Source organism: Capra hircus, chromosome 15 (genome assembly GCF_001704415.2).
Source record: "Capra hircus breed San Clemente chromosome 15, ASM170441v1, whole genome shotgun sequence".
NCBI classification, from domain to species: domain Eukaryota; kingdom Metazoa; phylum Chordata; class Mammalia; order Artiodactyla; family Bovidae; genus Capra; species Capra hircus.
Window position 1 is genome coordinate 36,356,707 of NC_030822.1, and position 18,176 is coordinate 36,374,882.

The following is an 18,176-nucleotide window of genomic DNA, read 5'->3' on the forward strand; positions in this document are numbered from 1 at the left end:
GAATTTGAATGAATCTAAAACATATTATGCCAAGTGAAAGGAGCTACACTCAAAGTATCTGATACCATTCATATGACCTGAAGGGAAAAAATAGGAGCGACTGTAAACAGATCAGAGAGTTCTCAAGGGTTTGGGTGAGCATGGGATGATTATCAAAATGCACCAGAGAATTTGCAGGGTTGAGGCAACTTTTATATCTTGGTTTTGGTGGTGGTTATATTCTGCTATGGGCTTCTCTGATGATGGCTCAGCAGGTAAAGAAACCACCTGCCCTGCAGAAGACTCAAGAGATGTGGGATTGACTCCTGTGTCAGGACGACCCCTGCAGAAGCGCATGCCAACCCACTCGAGTATTCTTGGCTGGAGAATCCCATGCACAGAGGAGCCTGGTGAGGTACAGTCCAAAGGGTCTTTAAGAGTTGGGCAAGACTGAGAGACTAACACTTTCACTTTCCATTTTAACATATGCTATTATATACATTTGTCAAAAATTGCAGAACTGTAGATGAAAAGAGGCAGATTTTATTGGGTGAAAATTTGTGCCTTAATAAAAATTTTAAAAGTAGGAAATAATTGAATAAAATTTTTAATATTCTGCTTGTACAGCCTTCTTTAAGTACCAATAGAAAAAAGTCCCATCATCTTGATTTCTTTCTGTGAATTTAAAATTTTTTATTTATATCCTATCTGCTTTGAAAAGGGATTTAATGTTCAGTCAGTTCAGTTCAGTCGCTCAGTCGTGTCTGACTCTTTGCCACCCCATGGACTGCAGCACACCAGGCCTCCCTGTCCATCACCAACTCCTGGAGCTTGCTCAAACTCGCATCCATTGAGTTGGTGATGTCATCCAACCATCTCATCTTCTGTCGTCCCCTTCTCCTCCCACCTTAAATCTTTCCCAGAATCAGGATCTTTTCCAATGAGTCAGTTCTTTGCATCAGGTGGCCAAAGTATTGGAGTTTCAGCTTCAGCATCAGTCCTTCCAATGAATATTCAGGACTGATTTCTTTAGGATGGACTGATTGGATCTCCTTGCTTTCCAAGGGGCTCTCGAGAGTCTTCTCCAACACCACAGTTCAAAAGCATCAATTCTTCAGTTCTCAGCTTTCTTTATAGTCCAACTCTCACATCCATACATGATTACTGGTAAAACCATAGCTTTGACTAGATGGAGTTTTGTTGGCAAAGTAATGTCTCTGCTTTCTAATATGCTGTCTATGTTGGTTATAACTTTTCTTCCAAGGAGTAAGCGTCTTTTAATTTCATGTCTGCAGTCACCACCTGCAGTGATTTTGGAGCCCCCCAAAATAAAGTCTGTCACTGTTTCCATTGTTTTCCCATCTGTTTGTCATGAAGTGATGGGACTGGTTGTGTCCAACTCTTTGTGACCCCATGGACTATACAATCGATAGAATTCTCCAGGCCAGAATACTGGAGTGGGTAGCCTTTCCCTTCTCCAGGGAATCTTCCCAACCCAGGGATTGAACCCAGGTCTCCCGCATTTCAGGGAAATTCTTCACCAGCTGAGCCACAAGGGAAGCCCAAGAATTTTGGAGTGGGTTGCCTATCCCTTCTCCAATGGATCTCCTCGACCCAGCAATTGAACTGAGGTTCCTGAGTTGCAGGCAGATTCTTTACCAACTGAACTATCAGGGAAGCCCTTATGATACAGTGGAAGTGATTATACAGCACAATGCTGGAGATGCGGCTGAAAAAGATACCCCACATCCAAAGGCAAAGGAGAAGCCCCAGCACGATGGTAAGAGGGGCAAAAACACATTTAGAATCAAACCCCATACCTGCCAGAGATGCTCAGAGGGCTCAAACAAACCTTGTACACACCAGAACCCAGAGATACCCAAGAGACTGAGCCAGAACTGTGTTGGAATGCCTCCTGTGGAGGTACGGGTCAGTTGTGGCCTGCCACAGGGGCAGGGGCTCTGGGTGCCACAGACCTGGATATGACATAAGCACTCTTGGAGGAGGTCACCATTAAAACCAGCATAGAGGCACCAGAACTTACACAGGACTGGGGAAGCAGACTTTTGGAGGGAACAAACAGAACTTTGTGGGCACCAGGACCCAGGAGAAAGGAGCAGTGACCACACAAGAGACTGACCCAGACTTGCCCATGAGTGCCCAGGAGTCTCTAGTGGAGGCATGGGTCAGCAGTGGCCTGGTGCAGGGTTGGGGGCACTGAGTGTAGCAGGGCGTGATGGGACCTTTTGAAGGAGGTCACCATTATCTTCACTGCCTCCACCACAGTTTGGCCCCAGGTAAATAACTGGGAGGGAAAACAACCTCACCCATCAATAGAAAATTGGATTAAAGATTACTGAACCTGGCCCTGCCCATCAGAATAAGACCCAGTTTTCCCCTCAGAACAGTGGAGGAGCTACTACACATTTAAGGTCAGGAGGGGTGGCAGTGAGGAGATACCCCTTGTCCAAGGTAAGGAGCAGCGGCTGCACTTTGCTGGAGCAGCCGTGAAGAGATACCACACGTCGAAGGTAAGAGAAACCCAAGTAAGATGGTAGGTGTTGTGAGAGGGCATCAGAGGGCAGACACACTGAAACCATAAGCACAGAAAACTAGTCAGTCTAATCACAGGGACCACAGCCTTGTCTAACTAAATGAAACTAAGCCATACCCTGTGGGGCAACCCAAGATGGGCGGGTCATCGTGGAGAGGTCTGACAGAATGTGGTCCACTGGAGAAGGGAATGGCAAACCACTTCAGTATTCTTGCCTTGAGAACCCCATGAACAGTATGAACAGGCAAAATGATAGGATACTGAAAGAGGAACACCCCAGGTCAGTAGGTGCACAACATGCTACTGGAGATCAGTGGAGAAATAACTCCAGAAAGAATGAAGGGATGGAGCCAAAGCAAAAACAATACCCACTTGTGGATGTGACTGGTGGTAGAAGCAAGGTCCAATGCTGTAAAGAGCAATATTGCAAGGAACCTGGAATGTTAGGTCCATGAATCAAGGCAAATTGAAAGTGGTCAAACAGGAGATGGCAAGAGTGAACGTCAACATTCTAGGAATCAGAGAACTAAAATGGACTGGACTGGGTGAATTTAACTCAAATGACTATGATATCTACTACTGTGGGCAAGAATCCCTTAGAAGAAATGGAGTAGCCATCATGGTCAACAAGACAGTCCAAAAAGCAGTACTTGGATGCAATCTCAAAAACGACAGAATGATCTCTGTTTGTTTCCAAGGCAAACCAATCAATATCACAGTAATCCAAGTCTATGCCCCAACCAGTAATGCTGAAGAAGCTGAAGTTGAACGATTCTATGAAGACCTACAAGACCTTCTAGAACTAACAACCCAAAAAGATGTCCTTTTCATTATAGTGGACTGGAATGCAAAAGTAGGAAGGTAAGAAATAACTGGAGTAAGAGGCAAATTTGGCCTTGGAGTACAGAATGAAGCAGGGCAAAGGCTAATAGAGTTTTGCCAGGAGGACGCATGGGTCATAGCAAGCACTGTCTCCCAACAACACAAGAGAAGTCTCTACATGTGGACATCACCAGATGGTCAACAACAAAATCAGACTGATTATATTCTTTGCAGCCAAAGATGAAGAAGCTCTATCCAGTCAGCAAAAGCAAGACCAGGAGCTGATGGTGGCTCCGATCATGAACTCCTTATTGCCATATTCAGACTTAAATTGAAGAAAGTAGGGAAAACCGCTAGACCATTCAGGTATGACCTAAATCAAATCCCTTATGATTATACAATGGAAGTGGCAAATAGATTCAAGGGATTAGATCTGATAGACAGTGTCTGAAGAACTATGGATGGAGGCTCATAACATTGCACAGGAGGCAGGGATCAAGATCATCCCCCAAAAAAAGAAGTGCAAAAAGGCAAAATGGTTTTCTGTGGAGGACTTTACAAATAGCTGTGAAAAGAAGAAAAGAGAAAGGCAAAGGAGAAAAGGAAAGATATACCCATTTGAAGGCAGAGTTCCAAAGAATAGCAAGGAGAGATACGAAAGTCTTCCTCAGTGATAAATGCAAAGAAATAGAGCGAAACAATAGAATGGGAAAGACTAGAGATCTCTTCAAGGAAATCAGAGATACTGAAGGAGGAAACAGGCAGAACAAGTTCCATCTTTAAAGCAGGCCTCCATCTTGAGCCGGACTGTGGAATTTGAGCTATATGCCCTGTATCTATGGAAATGGCACACACTGGAAAATCAGAGCCCCAGATGGAAGAGCCCCAGGGCTGGTACTTAGACTCTCTGTCGCCTAAAAAAATACCCTAATTATCTGTGTAACTGAATAGAATCATAAATTCCATTATGCTTATTGGGGTATGACCACAGGCCTATTGATAATTGCCCACTGTTAACTTCCTGGCTTAAGGTATACGAATCACAGGTTAACTTTGATTGTATCTTTCTTTTCTTTTGTTCAGACTAGTTTCAGAGAATGTGGGGAGGTGAGTTTGAGCACATACACTTAGGGTACATAAGGTTTTCACAAAAACTGGTCACGGTCCTTAGCTAAGAGGAGACTGCCTTAGGCCTGCCAGTATAATAAACTGCACTCTGCTATCTGCATTGTCCTTCTAAGCGAGTTTGTTTCCCAGAACGCATAAATACAACAAGACCAAGAGAACATTTCATGCAAACATGGGCGCAATGGAGGACAGAAACAGTATAGACCTAACAGAAGCAGAAGATATTAAGAACAGGTGGCAAGAATACACAGAAGAAATATATATAAAAGTTCTTCACGACCAAGATAAGCACAATGGTGTGATCACTCACCTAGAGCCAGACATCCTGGAACACTAAGTCAAGTGGGCCTTAGGAAGCATCACTGCGAACAAAGCTAGAGGAGGTGATGGAATTCCAGTTGATCTGTTTCAAATCCTAAAAGATGATGCTGTGAAAATGCTGCACTCAATATACCAGCAAATGTGGAATACTCAGCAGTGGCCATAAGACTGGAAAAGGTCAGTTTTCAAAGGCAATGCCAAAGAATGCTCAAACTACTGCACAATTGCACTCATCTCACAAGCTAGCAAAGTAATGCTCAAAACTCTCCAAGCCAGGCTTCAACAGTAAATGAACTCTGAATTTCCAGATGTTCAATCTGGTTTTAGAAAAGGCACAGGAACCAGAGATCAAATTGCCAACATCCGCTGGATCATCGAAAAAGCAAGGGAGTTCTAGAAAAATATCTACTTCTGCTATATTGACTGTGCAAAAGCCTTTGACTGTGTGGATCACAAAAAACTGTGGAAAATTCTAAAAGAGATGGGAATACCAGACCACCTGACCTGCCTCCTGCAAAATCTGTATGCAGGTCAGGAAGCAACAGTTAGAACTGGACATGGAACAACAGATTGGTTCCAAATTAGGTAAGGAGTAAGTCAAGGCTGTATATTGTCACCCTACTTATTTAACTACTATGCAGAGTACATCATTAGAAAGGCTGGGCTGGAGGAAGCACAAGCTGGAATCAAGATTGCCGGGAGAAATATCAATAACCTCGGATATGCAGATGACATCACCCTTATGGCAGAAAGCGAAGAGGAACTAAAGAGCCTCTTGATGAAAGTGGAAGAGGAGAGTGGAGAAGTTTGCTTAAAACTTAGCATTCAGAAAACTAAGACTGTGGCATCTGGTCCCATCACTTCATGGCAAATAGATGGGGAAACTGTGGAAACAGTGAGAGACTTTATTTCTTGTGCTCCAAAATCACTGCAGCTGGTGACTGCAGCCATAAAATTAAAAGATGCTTACTCCTTGGAAGAAAGTTATGACCAACCTAGACAGCATATTAAAAAGCAGAGTCATTACTTTGCCAGGAAACATCTGTCTAGTCAAATCTATGGTTTTTCCAGTAGTCATGTATGGATGTGAGAATTGGATTATAAAGAAAGCTGAGAACTGAAGAATTGATGCTTTTGAACTGTGGTGTTGGAGAAGACTCTTGAGTCCCTTGGAAAGCAAGGAGATCCAATTAGTCCATCCTAAAGAAATCAGTCCTGAATATTCATTAGAAGGACTGATGCTGAAGCTGAAACTCCAATACTTTGGCCACCTGATGCAAAGAATTGACTCATTGAAAAGACCCTGATGCTGGGAAAGATTTAAGGTGGGGGGAGAAGGGGACGACACAGATAGGATGAGGTGGTTGGATGGCATCATTGACTCAACGGACTTGAGTAAACTCCGGGGGAGTCGGTGATGGACAAGGATGTGTTGTAGTCACATGTTCCGGGAAATAAACTCATTCAGAAGGACAATGCAGATAGTGGAGTGCAGTTTATTACACCGGCGGGCCCAAGGCAGAGTCTCCTCTTAGCCAAGGACTCTGACCAGTTTTTGTGAAAACCTTATATACCCTAAGTGTACATACTCAAACCTACCTCCCCAAATTCCTTGAAACTAGTCTGGACAAAGTAAAAGAGAGATACAATCAACGTTAACCCATGATTCATGTGTCACAAGACTAGATAAACAGCGGATATTTATCAATAGGCCTGTGGTCATATCCCGATAAACATAATGGAATTTACCATTTTGTTCTGTTACAGAGATAATTAGCATATTCTTTTAGGCAATGGAGAGTCCAAGTACAAGTCCTGAGGCTCTTTTATCTGGGGGTCTGGTTTTCCATTGGTATGCCGTTTCTGTAGACACCGGGCACAAAGTTCAGATCCATTGGGAGGGTGACCATGCATGTAGCCTAATGTTCACAGCCTGGCCTAAGATGGAGTCCAGCTCTGTCTGTTTCCTCCTTCACCTGTATCAATTTATATTCCCACCAACAGTGCAAGAGGGTTACTCTTTCTCCACATCCTCTCTAGCATTTATTGTTTGTAGATTTTTTTCATGATTACCATTCTGACTGGTGTGAGTTGATAACCTCATTGTAGTTTTGGTTTGCATTTCTCTAGTGATGTTGAGCATTTTTTTTCCCCATGTATTTATTAGCCATCTGTGAGTCTTCTTTGGAGAAATGTCTGTTTAGGTCATCTGCCCACTTTTTGAGTGGGTTGTTTGTTTTTCTGATATTGAGCTGCCTGAACTGATTGTCTGTTTTGGAGGTTCATCTTTTGTCAGGAGGCCAGGAGAGTGGAGATGGGAAGCAAAATGCTACAGGTACCCCAAAACCCACCTTGAATTTGTGGCAGAGGACTGATGATCATGAAAGTGACCTTTGCTTCCTGCTCAGTTCAGTCAGTAATTTGGAAATGCGCCATCAGTGCCTCCCTTAGGTGACAGAGAATCCCAGGGCCTCCAGGCTCATTTAATGAGAGAAGCGTGCAGGGATACAGGACCAGGAAACAGGCCCAAAGGAATTGATTCCCACTCCGTGTCCTGGACCAACATTTCCAGGGGAGGCCATTTCAGCTGAGAGGCTAAGTAAGTCCTTCTGAACACAGGGGTAGAAGAGAGTAGAGAAGTGGGGTCACGGGTGAGGAAACCAAGCAGCCTCCCCCAAGAGAGGCCTTAGCTTAGTGTTGGCTCCAGAGACAGTGAGGTCAGTCATTGCAGTGTCTTCCTTGAGCAGCCGTTCTAATATCTACCTCCTCCAGATTCCCACTGCTTTCATCTTTCTCCCATTCCCCAGCAAGAGTAAATGAAAGTCTGAGCGTTGGTACCCATCAACCCAGTCAGACAAATGGTCCAGAGCTAGACGGGCCTCTACTTGGGGAACTGCGTGACAGAAGCAGCTTCTTATAATTCTCCACGGGCGTGAGAACCAGGAAAGCTATCTTCTTGTTTCATAGAAACTATCCAAGGACTGTACTGATGTTCTTTCTGCATTTACTGCATTTCCAGAGAAGACCTCCGGAAGAACTGAAGGAACAGAATAAGCCTGACACCTTCCTTGGTCAGATACCTCAGACTTCTAACTCAACTTAGCAAAAAACTAACTGAATATTGCTAGAAAGTGCATTTCCCCATTTCTTCTGGAACTTCCTTGACTCAGACTATCTCCAGGATAGACCGTGTGGTCAGGAAGCTGGCTTCCCACAGCAAGTGTATTGTCTCACTCTCAGGAAAGTGTGCAGCTTCCAGGAATGCTGAGTTGAGAAATGGAGCCCAGTGCATACATATGAACTTCAGCTACTCTGACTTCCACGCTCTATGGTGCTTTGGTCTGTACCCCATCCCAAACTCCTATATTCTTGGTTTTCTAAACATGAGGAGGAATCAGTGAATCTGACTGTCTGCTGTAAGATTCTAAGTTATATCCAAGACCAGGGTATCTGCTTCCTGGTGGAAGCTTTAGGACCTGTTTTTAAACTCCATATACTTTGCTGACCTTTGATAAAAGTGTTGGCACCTACATTACAATAAATGCCTCCAAAGGAATATTTAAGAGTAGATGAAAGATCTGTGATATGCTGTAATACCTTTTATCATCAAAATTCTGTGGACCTTGTAGAGGTTGATAGAAATTAGTGAAATGTCAAAATATAAGACACAATAGAGGAAAGTGATTTTTAGAAATATGCTTCACTGTGTTCAAAACTGGATTTATCTACCCAATTCCCATGCTGAGTGACACAGATTTCTGTCATTCTCAGGCGGCTGTCTCTCTATTTTCTCCCTGAAATTGGGTACAACACTCCAAGAGCCATTTCCAGATCAAGAGCTCTTCCTCTCATTCTATGTGGCCATTCAATCCAGTGTGGATACCCTAGCCCTGTCAAAGGGAGAATGGGGATCTGAGTATAAGCAAAAGTGAGAAGGTAGGATTAATAACACAAGTTATATGGAGAAGTATATTGAGGTGTGTTATTAAAATCACATTTCTGTGCCTGTTTCAGAAAATCAATCAAAAAAGACTTATGCAGATCACTGACAGGGTATGTAAATTATTGATTAAACATTCTTCTTAAAACATAGGTACCAGAAAAAATCAGGAGCATGTATAGTAGAATATCTCTTTATTGTTGTGAAAGAGATGATTTGACTTTCTAAGGAGATACACGTTCACGTTTGATGTCCTGAATAATCCTCATGTAGTAATCTCTTAATGTTTAGCTCTTTAGTGATGTTTATTTTCCAATTAGATAGGTTCTTATACTAATGTTTGTTCTCCAATTAGATGGGTTCTTTGTTTATCAAGATACAATTAAAAAAGTCAGAAACAGAGATTAAGAGAAAAAATCAGCTACCAGTGGGAAAGGCATCATCTCACTGGATTCATGTTGGCCATCCTATGGGAACTCTGATGGTATAAAACTATGAGACCATCATAACAAAAATTCACCAAGGATCCATTTGTTTCCAGGCAACTAAAGAAACAAAATAAGAATGGAGCTTTGGAACTCCACCCTGGGAAGTGGCTTCATATTGATGGGGATTCTGAATGACAGTGGGTCTCCTGAGCTGATCTGTGTCACAATCTCAGTCCTGTACATGCTGGCCCTCACCAGCAATAGTCTGCTTCTTCTGGTCATCACAATGGATGCCCGGCTCCACGTGCCCATGTACCTCCTGCTCAGGCAGCTCTCTCTCATGGACCTCCTCTTCACGTCTGTTGTCACTCCCAAGGCCATTGTGGATTTTCTGCTCAGTGAAAACACCATCTCCTTTGGGGGCTGTGCCCTTCAGGTGTTCCTAGTACTGACCCTTGGTGGTGCAGAGGACCTCCTACTGGCCTTCATGGCCTATGACAGGTATGTGGCCATTTGTCATCCTCTGAACTACATGGTCCTCATGAGGCCGAGGGTCTGCTGGCTCCTGGTGGCCACACCCTGGATTTTGGCATCCCTTAGTGCCATTGTATATACTGTGTATACCATGCACTATCCCTTTTGCAAAGCCCGTGAGATCAGCCACCTGCTCTGTGAGATTCCACCTCTGTTGAAGTTGGCCTGTGCAGATACTTCCAGATATGAACTCATGGTGTATGTGATGGGTGTAACCTTCTTGATTCCTCCTCTTGTTGCTATCCTTGCCTCCTACACACTAATCCTGCTTACTGTGCTCCACATGCCCTCAAATGAAGGGAGGCAGAAAGCTCTGGTCACCTGCTCTTCCCACCTGACTGTGGTCGGGATGTTCTATGGAGCGGCCACATTCATGTATGTTCTGCCCAGTTCCCTCCACAGCCCCAAGCAGGACAACATCATCTCTGTCTTCTACACGATTGTCACCCCAGCCCTGAACCCCCTCATCTACAGCCTGAGGAATAAAGAGGTTATGGGGGCCTTGAGAAGGGTCCTACGAAAATACATGCTGCGGACACACTCCTGACACAGTTACAAAATAGACATGGTAGGGGACTAAGTTTCAGTCAATATCGTGTATCAGTGATCAATACAGTAGATTTAGTCTGAACAAACTCCAATAGCCTCTTAAAATCAGAGGAAGACTTCTCTTGTTTGAACAAGATTCTTAGACTGTTGCAGGAATACGAATCCTCAGAAGATATACTGGACTTCTTGTCTGTTATGTGGCTGTTGTTCAAATAATTATTCAGAAAGAAGAATCCATTTGTGTCTATGCATCTACTTCAGTTTCAAGGGACAGTTTTTGTTGAGATAATGGAAAAATCCAAATGGGAAAATTTAATAGTGACTTAATTTAAAATTAAAAGATAGAAACCAATAAAACTGAATGTAGAATTCCTCAATTTGAAATTAGGGTTAGAAATACAGCTATAGATACATCTATTGTTATATTGCTTGAATTTTTTAAATATGTAGTTTATTATAGATACAGAAAATTTTCAAAACATCAAGACAATTGTGACGTGAGTATATGTATATCTCTGTGTCCACATGAAAGTAGGGAGATATATATATATGTATATATATATATAAATTCTCTCTCTATATATATATATATACATATATATATATATAATTTTCTAGCTACCTTAAATATGCCATATTTCTGTGATTTGATTTATCAGTGTGGGAATATTTTGGACAAACCTGGTAACTTCAGTCTATTCAGTTAAGAGGTGACAAAGTACTCCTGTTCACATCATTGCATTATTTGTGTGGATAAGGTTTTGTAAAGATTCAGAAATATATTTTTTTACAGAACTATCTTAAATTACTTAATCTATTAAGATCAACCATAATGCAAAGGCAAAAGCTAATCCATGAAACTATAATCCAAGTTCATTATAAAAACAGAAAATTTAGAAAGAAGCAAAAATCACCTATAAAGTTTCAGTTCAATTCAGTCACTCAGTCATGTCTGACTCTTTGCAACCCCATGAACTACACCACACCAGGCCTCCCTGTCCATCACCAACTCCTGGAGTTTACTCAAACTCATGTCCATTAAGTCAGTGATGTCATCCAACCATCTCATCCTCTGTTATCCCCTTCTCCTCCTGCTGTCAATGTTTCCCAGCATCATGGGTCTTTTCAAATGAGTCAGTTCATCAGGTGGCTAAGGTATTGGAGCTTCAGCTTCAGCATCAGTCCTTCCAGTGAATATTCAGGACTGATTTCCTTTAGGATGGACTGGTTGGATCCCTTGAAGTCCAAGGGACTCTCAGGTTTGGCATTCACTTTTTTGGGTTATTCATACATGCAATTTACTGAATAGTTCTGTACATGTTGGTTAAGGTCTTGCTTTATTGTCATTTAAAATTTGGTGAAGCTTCTTCCTTGTGAAGTGGGAACACTATAGTGTAGGGGTGGAGAGAAGAGGAGGGAGGGAGGGGGTCAGAGTGCCGAGTGTAATATCTGCTGTCACTTTATCATCTGTGAACATTAAATTGAACCATTTGTGTCTCAGTTTGCTCATCTGAAAAGTGATGATAGTAATAAGATTTATGATAACCTCATGATGTTTTGCAGGGACTTGAATAAGATAATTACACACTTAGACCAGAGCCTGGCAAATAGTGCTTAATATATGCCAGCTGTTATATAAATAACTAGTAAATAGTCTTGATAAATGATCAATATAAAAGACTATGTAGTATCATCATTTGAATTCTATATAATGTATTTAGGGATTTGCTTACACTAAATTTTGTTCCCCCAAATTTTCTTACAATGAATGTATGATTTTATGGTAGATCAAATTTCTAGAAGGGAAATTACTGGATATAGGCAAAAAAAAAATTTTAATTCTTGTTACAAAGAGCCAGAGCTGACTGCTTATGAGAAAGTTAGAAACTGTTTGCATACTGGCTAGCATTATGTGGGAGTGCCTGCCTCACTGTACTCTTTCTAGGGCTGTCTCATCATATGAACTCTTTGCTAATTTATTAAACATATCAATGAAAATGTAACAAATGTTTTCATTTATATTACTTCCTTGGTTTTATTTTAACTCTTTATTTTAGCTCTTTATAGACAAAGCTCCCCAACAATTTGACAGTTATTCATGTTCCAACATTTATTTTTAGTTTATTACCTAGATATTTAGTGGAATATGTTGGATAGAGAAGTGCTACAATATTTATGTCATTTCATATATTCACATTTTACTTTGTATTTTTAAGGCAATTACGCCATTACAATTCCCATTTTTTGTTCAGACAAATTGCATATTTCTCTTAGATCTCTTTAATAATCTCACAAGGGACTTTAGCTTTAATTTCTCTGCAATTAATTTTTGTGGTACATTATGGATGGTGAAACTTTAAGTTAATATGTTCCTAAATAGCTGATTTGACTTTTAGCTTCCTTAGTAACTCTCTCTATCATGTATCTTCTCATTATTATTTACAATCCCTTGACTATAAACTGTCTTCTTAGAAGTAGAGCAGTAGGGAGTATTTCTGGGTATATTCTCTAGTTTCTGTGTTTTGTAAGGGGTATCCTTTCCCATATTTCCTCATATGTCTTAAAGTTTTATCATCTGTTTATTCCTCCTGATGAATTTTTGAGTCATCTGCTAAATGTCTAAAAAATCCTATTAGTATATTAATTGCAATTGTATGTAACTCATACACTGATTTGGAAATAATGTCTTTTTGCAATACTCAGTCTTAAATTCCAGGGACATAGTATCCTATTGCCATACCCTAATAAACCTGTTATTCTTTTAAAAAATGCCCTGACTCTTAGCTTATGACTTTGCATCACTGAGAAAAGAGAAGGTGTCATATAGGACTCTCTCATCTTCCAATACCACATTTACCAGCCCATCTGCACATAGTGTTTTTTCTTTCAAAAGAGTCCATCATATTCTCTAGGTCCATCAACGTTGTTATATAAGTGGTAGAATTGCTGGGGGTTTTTTTCTTTTTAAAAATTTTTTTTATTTTACTTTACAATACTGTATTGGTTTTGCCATACATTGACAGAATTGCTGTTTTTATGACTAATATCCCATTGTCAAATAAAAAAGAGACCATCAGCGGCCAGATCCTCCATTAGTACTCTTCAGCCAGGCTCTCTCACTTTTCAAAGATATTGGTCTTGTAATTTCCTGCTTCCCTCTGTATCATCTCTCTCCTTACAAGAACATTTACTGCAGGTTAGACACATGCTCCCGTATCTCCCATCTTAAAGAAGCTCCCCCTTCCATTTCTCACAGCATTTCTCAGAGCAAATAGTCTTGAAAGACTTAACTGTACCTATAGCTTCTGATCCTTTTCTACCATTCATGATTCATGCCACCATAATCAGGCTGCCCTCACTCAATCCCTCAGCACTAGAGTAGTGCTTGTCAAACAGTGACAGAGGTGTATGACTCATCTGTCTGACAAAGAAATGAGTTTATATATTTTATAAAATGTGAATTTTAATACCAAACTAACAATTACCAATGAGCCTAAAAGGGCATAGAGATTAACAGCTACATTCCATAGAAGATATAATAAATCTTTATAATCTACGTATCTCAGAAAGACTTTAAACAAAGAGGAGCCTGGTGGGCTGCAGTCCATGGGATGTCTAGGAGTTGGACACAACTGAGCAACTTCACTTTCACTTTTCACTTTCATGCATTGGAGAAGGAAATGGCAACCCACTTCCTTTCTTGCCTGGAGGATCCCAGGGACGGGGGAGCCAGATGGGCTGCTGTCTATGGGGTTGCAGAGTCGGACACGACTGAAGCAACTTAGCAGCAGCAGCAAGAATATTTCCAGAATTGCTAAATAGTCAAGATTTAACTCATTAATTTTCAGTTCCCAACTCTGTATGTGTGTGTATGTGTGTGTGTCCCCAAATGACTTTCTGTCTTGAATTGCACATCCCTGTTTACTTGCTTAAATGACCCTGCTCATTACCCCCAAACTGTTTTCTTTAAATGCTAATACCAGGATGATTGCTTTACAATGTTGTGTTGATTTCTGCCATATATCAGCATGAGTCAGCCATAGATTGCAGCCTTCCCCTTGCCACCTGCCACCCCATCCCATCCCTCCATGTTGTCACAGAACACTGGACTGAACTCCCTGTCTCATACAGCAAATTCCCACTGGCTGTCTATTTTACCTGGGGTTATGTATGTTTCAATACTACTCTCTCAACTCGTCCTACCCTCTCCTTCCCCCACTGTGCTCTATGTCTATATCTCTATTACTGCCCTACAAATATGAATAGGTTCATCAGTACCATTTTTCTAGATACCATATATATGTGTTCATATACAACATTTGGTTTTCTCTTTCTGACTCTCTTCACTCTGTATAACAGGCTCTAGGTTCATCTGTCTCACTAGAACTGACTCAAATTCCTGTGTATGGCTAATATTTCATTGTATTAGTATATACGTACTACCCCTTCTTTATCCATTCATCTGTCAATGGACATGTAGGTTGCTTCCATGTCCTGGCAGTTGTGAATAGTATTGCAATGAACAAAAATTTTGAACACTTCATGAATCTTTTGCCATCCTTACACAGGGGCCACACTAATCTTTTCTGTATTGTTCCAATTTCAATATATGTGCTGCTAAAGTAAGCACTTTCTCCACTTTTAGCCAGAATTTAAAGACTCTATATTTTATCACTTAACAGAATGAAAAATGAGAATAAAATTGGGAATGAAAATGGATTAGTCATAATGGAAAACAGTTCCTTATCAACTTAATGCACTTATCATACATAACTGAGCAAGCTCGCTACAAGGTACTAACCCAAGTGAATAGCAACTTATGTTTACTCAAAAACCTATATGTGAATATTTAGAATGACTTTTTCCACAAACAACAGAAACTGGAAACAACACGAATGTCCTTTAACTGGTGAATGGATAAACAAATTATGTACACCCACACAACTGAACACTGTGCAAAAAATGGTAACAGACTACTAATAGCAGAATTTGGATGAATCTCAAACATATTATGTTAAGTGAAAGGAGCTAGATTCAAAATATCTGAAACCATTCATATAACATGCAGGAAAACATGATAATAGGAGCAACAGTAAACAGATCAGAGAGTTGGCAAGAGTTTGGGTGTGGTTGAGATATCAATACCAAAGGGCAACAGAGAATTTGGGGAGTCAATACAACTTCTCTATCTTGATTTGGTGGTGGTTATATAAACTATATCGGAGAAAGCAATGGCACCCCACTCTAGTACTTTTGCCTGGAAAATCCCCTGAATGGGAGAGCCTGGTGGGCTGCAGTCCATGGGGTCGCGAAGAGTCGGACACGACTGAGCGACTTCCCTTTCACTTTTCACTTTCATGCATTGGAGAAGGAAATAGCAACCAACTCCAGTTTGCCAGGAGAATCCCAGGGACGGGGGAGCCTGGTGGGCTGCCGTCTATGGAGTCGCACAGAGTCTGACATTACTGAAGCGACTTAGCAGCAGCAGCAGCAGATACTATATATATTTGTCAAAACCTGCAAAATATGTACTAAAAATGGTGAACTTTCTTGTATGAAAATTGTACCTTAATAAAAATGAAAAAAATTGTGGGAAATAATAATTGGAGATAAATATATATGAAGTTTTTAATATTCTACTTCGACAGCCTTCTTTAAGTACTAATAGAGAAATTCCCCTGCCATCTTTTGATTTTTGTCAAGAATTTCAATTGTACTGTTTTGAAATACAAATATATTTATTATTGGTCAGTTAAAATTAGCAACACATATGAGTCAATTTCTGTGTTCACTATTGCTTCCTGTATTATAAACATTATAAAATTATTTTATTGGGGCATCTTTGGTGGTAAAGTCTTGTGCTTCTGTTTGTAGTTTGTTTTCACTCTCTAGTGATACTTTATCTGTGCATGGAGAGAACTCTATGTGGGGGCAGTTATGTTCCCTCATTGCTTTTGAAGGTGTTTCTTTCTTGTCTGATTACTGTCAGGGAAAACTCCACTATCTTCTGTCTGTATCTGTCTTTGTCAGTGGGAAATCTGTCATTTTTCTCTGAGAGCATTTAAAAGATTTTCATTAACACTAACATTCTCCAACTTCATTACTGTCTCTATTTCTTCTTGTTGTTCCTGCCCAGTATTCACAGATTTTCATACTTTCTCTTCAGATGTTACTGTGGCAGACAATAATAACACCAAACACACATACTTATGTAGAGGTTACAACAGGTGGCCAGAGGTGGCTCAGACGGTAAAGAATGTGCCTGCAATGCAGGAGGCCTGGGTTTGAATCCTAGGTTGGGAAATCCCCTGGAGAAGGGAACAGCTACCTTCTCTAATATTCTGGCCTGGAGAATTCTGGCTTGGATTGCAATTCCCCCAGGCCTGGGTCTCAGAGAGCTGGACACGACCCAGCGACTTTCACACAAAGGTCAATGAAGGGAAGACCTGGTAATTACAAACTTCACAGAGCATAGTCAGATTGATTGAAATAGTCCAGTCTAAGAGGATGATAAGAGAGGCCAGGGTTATGGAGGTAAAAAGCAACATTTCACAGACGCCTTAAAACCCACCTTAAATCTGAGGTAGAGGGCTGGCTGACCATGAAAGGGATCTTTGCTTCCTGCTCAGTTCTGTCAGTAATTTGGAAACAGGCCATCAGTGCCTCCCTTAGGTGACATAGAAACCCAGGGCCTCCAAGCTCATTTAGTGAGAGAAGAGTGCAGGGATACAGGATCAGGAAACAGGCCCAAAGGGATTCATTACCATCCTGTTTCTACGACCAGCTTTTCCAGGGGAGACCATTTCAGCTGAGAGGTTAGGCTATGTACCCCTAAACACAGGGGTAGAATGGAGGTGGTGGGGTTATGGGATGAGGAAACTGGGCAGCCTCCCCCAGGACAGGCCCTGGCTCGGTGTTGGCCCCAGGGACAGTGAGATCAGTCATTGCTGGGTCTCCTTTGAGCAGCCTTTCTAATATCTACTTCCTCCAGATACCCACTGCTTTCATTTTTTCTCCCAGACCCCAGCAAGAGCAGCATCAGTTCCCATGAACTTTGACAAATGCACCATAGCTAGATGAGCCTCTTACTTGAGGAGCTGTGTGACAGAAGCACACAGCTTCTGAATTAGAAGTTTCTCCTAATTCTCTACAGGCTTGAGAAGAGGTAAGCAATATTCTTGTTCCATAGAAACTTCCAAAGCCCAAGGACTCAGTTATCTCTCTATCTGTAAGTGCCACATTTCCAGAGCACATCTGCAGAGGAACTGAAGGAACAGGAGTCCTATACTTCTCTTGGTCAGACTCCTCAAACTTCTAACCCAACTTAGCAAAAATTTTACAAATTGAATACTGCTGGAAAGGTCTTATCTTCCTTCTCTTCATAAAAAGCTTATTTTACTTTATTTTATTTATTCACCTCTTTCAACTGCACTGTGCAGCATGTGGCATCCTGGTTCCCAGACCAGGGTTTGAACCCTTGCTCCCTGCAGCAGCAGTGCAGAGTCTTAACCACCGGACCACCAGGGAAGTCCCCTTCCTTCTCCTTTTCTACTGGATCTTCCTTGACCCTTAAACAATCCCCTGGGTAGTCTGTGTGGTCAAGCGGCTAGGTTTCTCAGCCACCTGAGGTAAGAATATTGTCTCACTTTCAGGGATGTGTATAGCCTCTTAAAAGACGAAGCCCAGTGCAGACCTAACAACTTCAGCTTCTCTGCCTTCTAGGATCTCTGGTGCTTGGGCTCTGTACCTCATCCCAACTCCCTTTATTCTTGGCTTTCTAAACATGTAGAGGAACCAGTGAGGACTGATGGAAAATTCTATGCTACATCCCAGGCCAGGGTATCTGCTTCCTGGTGAAAGCATCAGGACCTGTCTTCAGATCCCATGTACTTTTTCTGGCTTCTGATAAATGTATTTACTC

The 18,176-nt window shown here is 41.4% G+C and overlaps 1 protein-coding gene across 1 annotated transcript; it reads left to right on the forward strand.

The window, feature by feature from the left end:
- LOC102174136 (olfactory receptor 2AG1) lies at window positions 252-10,607 on the forward strand. Its single transcript, XM_005689756.2, has 3 exons — window positions 252-394; window positions 8,576-8,740; window positions 9,286-10,607. Exon 3 carries the CDS (start codon window positions 9,309-9,311, stop codon window positions 10,251-10,253), a length of 945 nt encoding a protein of 314 aa, XP_005689813.2. The 5' UTR covers window positions 252-394; window positions 8,576-8,740; window positions 9,286-9,308; the 3' UTR covers window positions 10,254-10,607.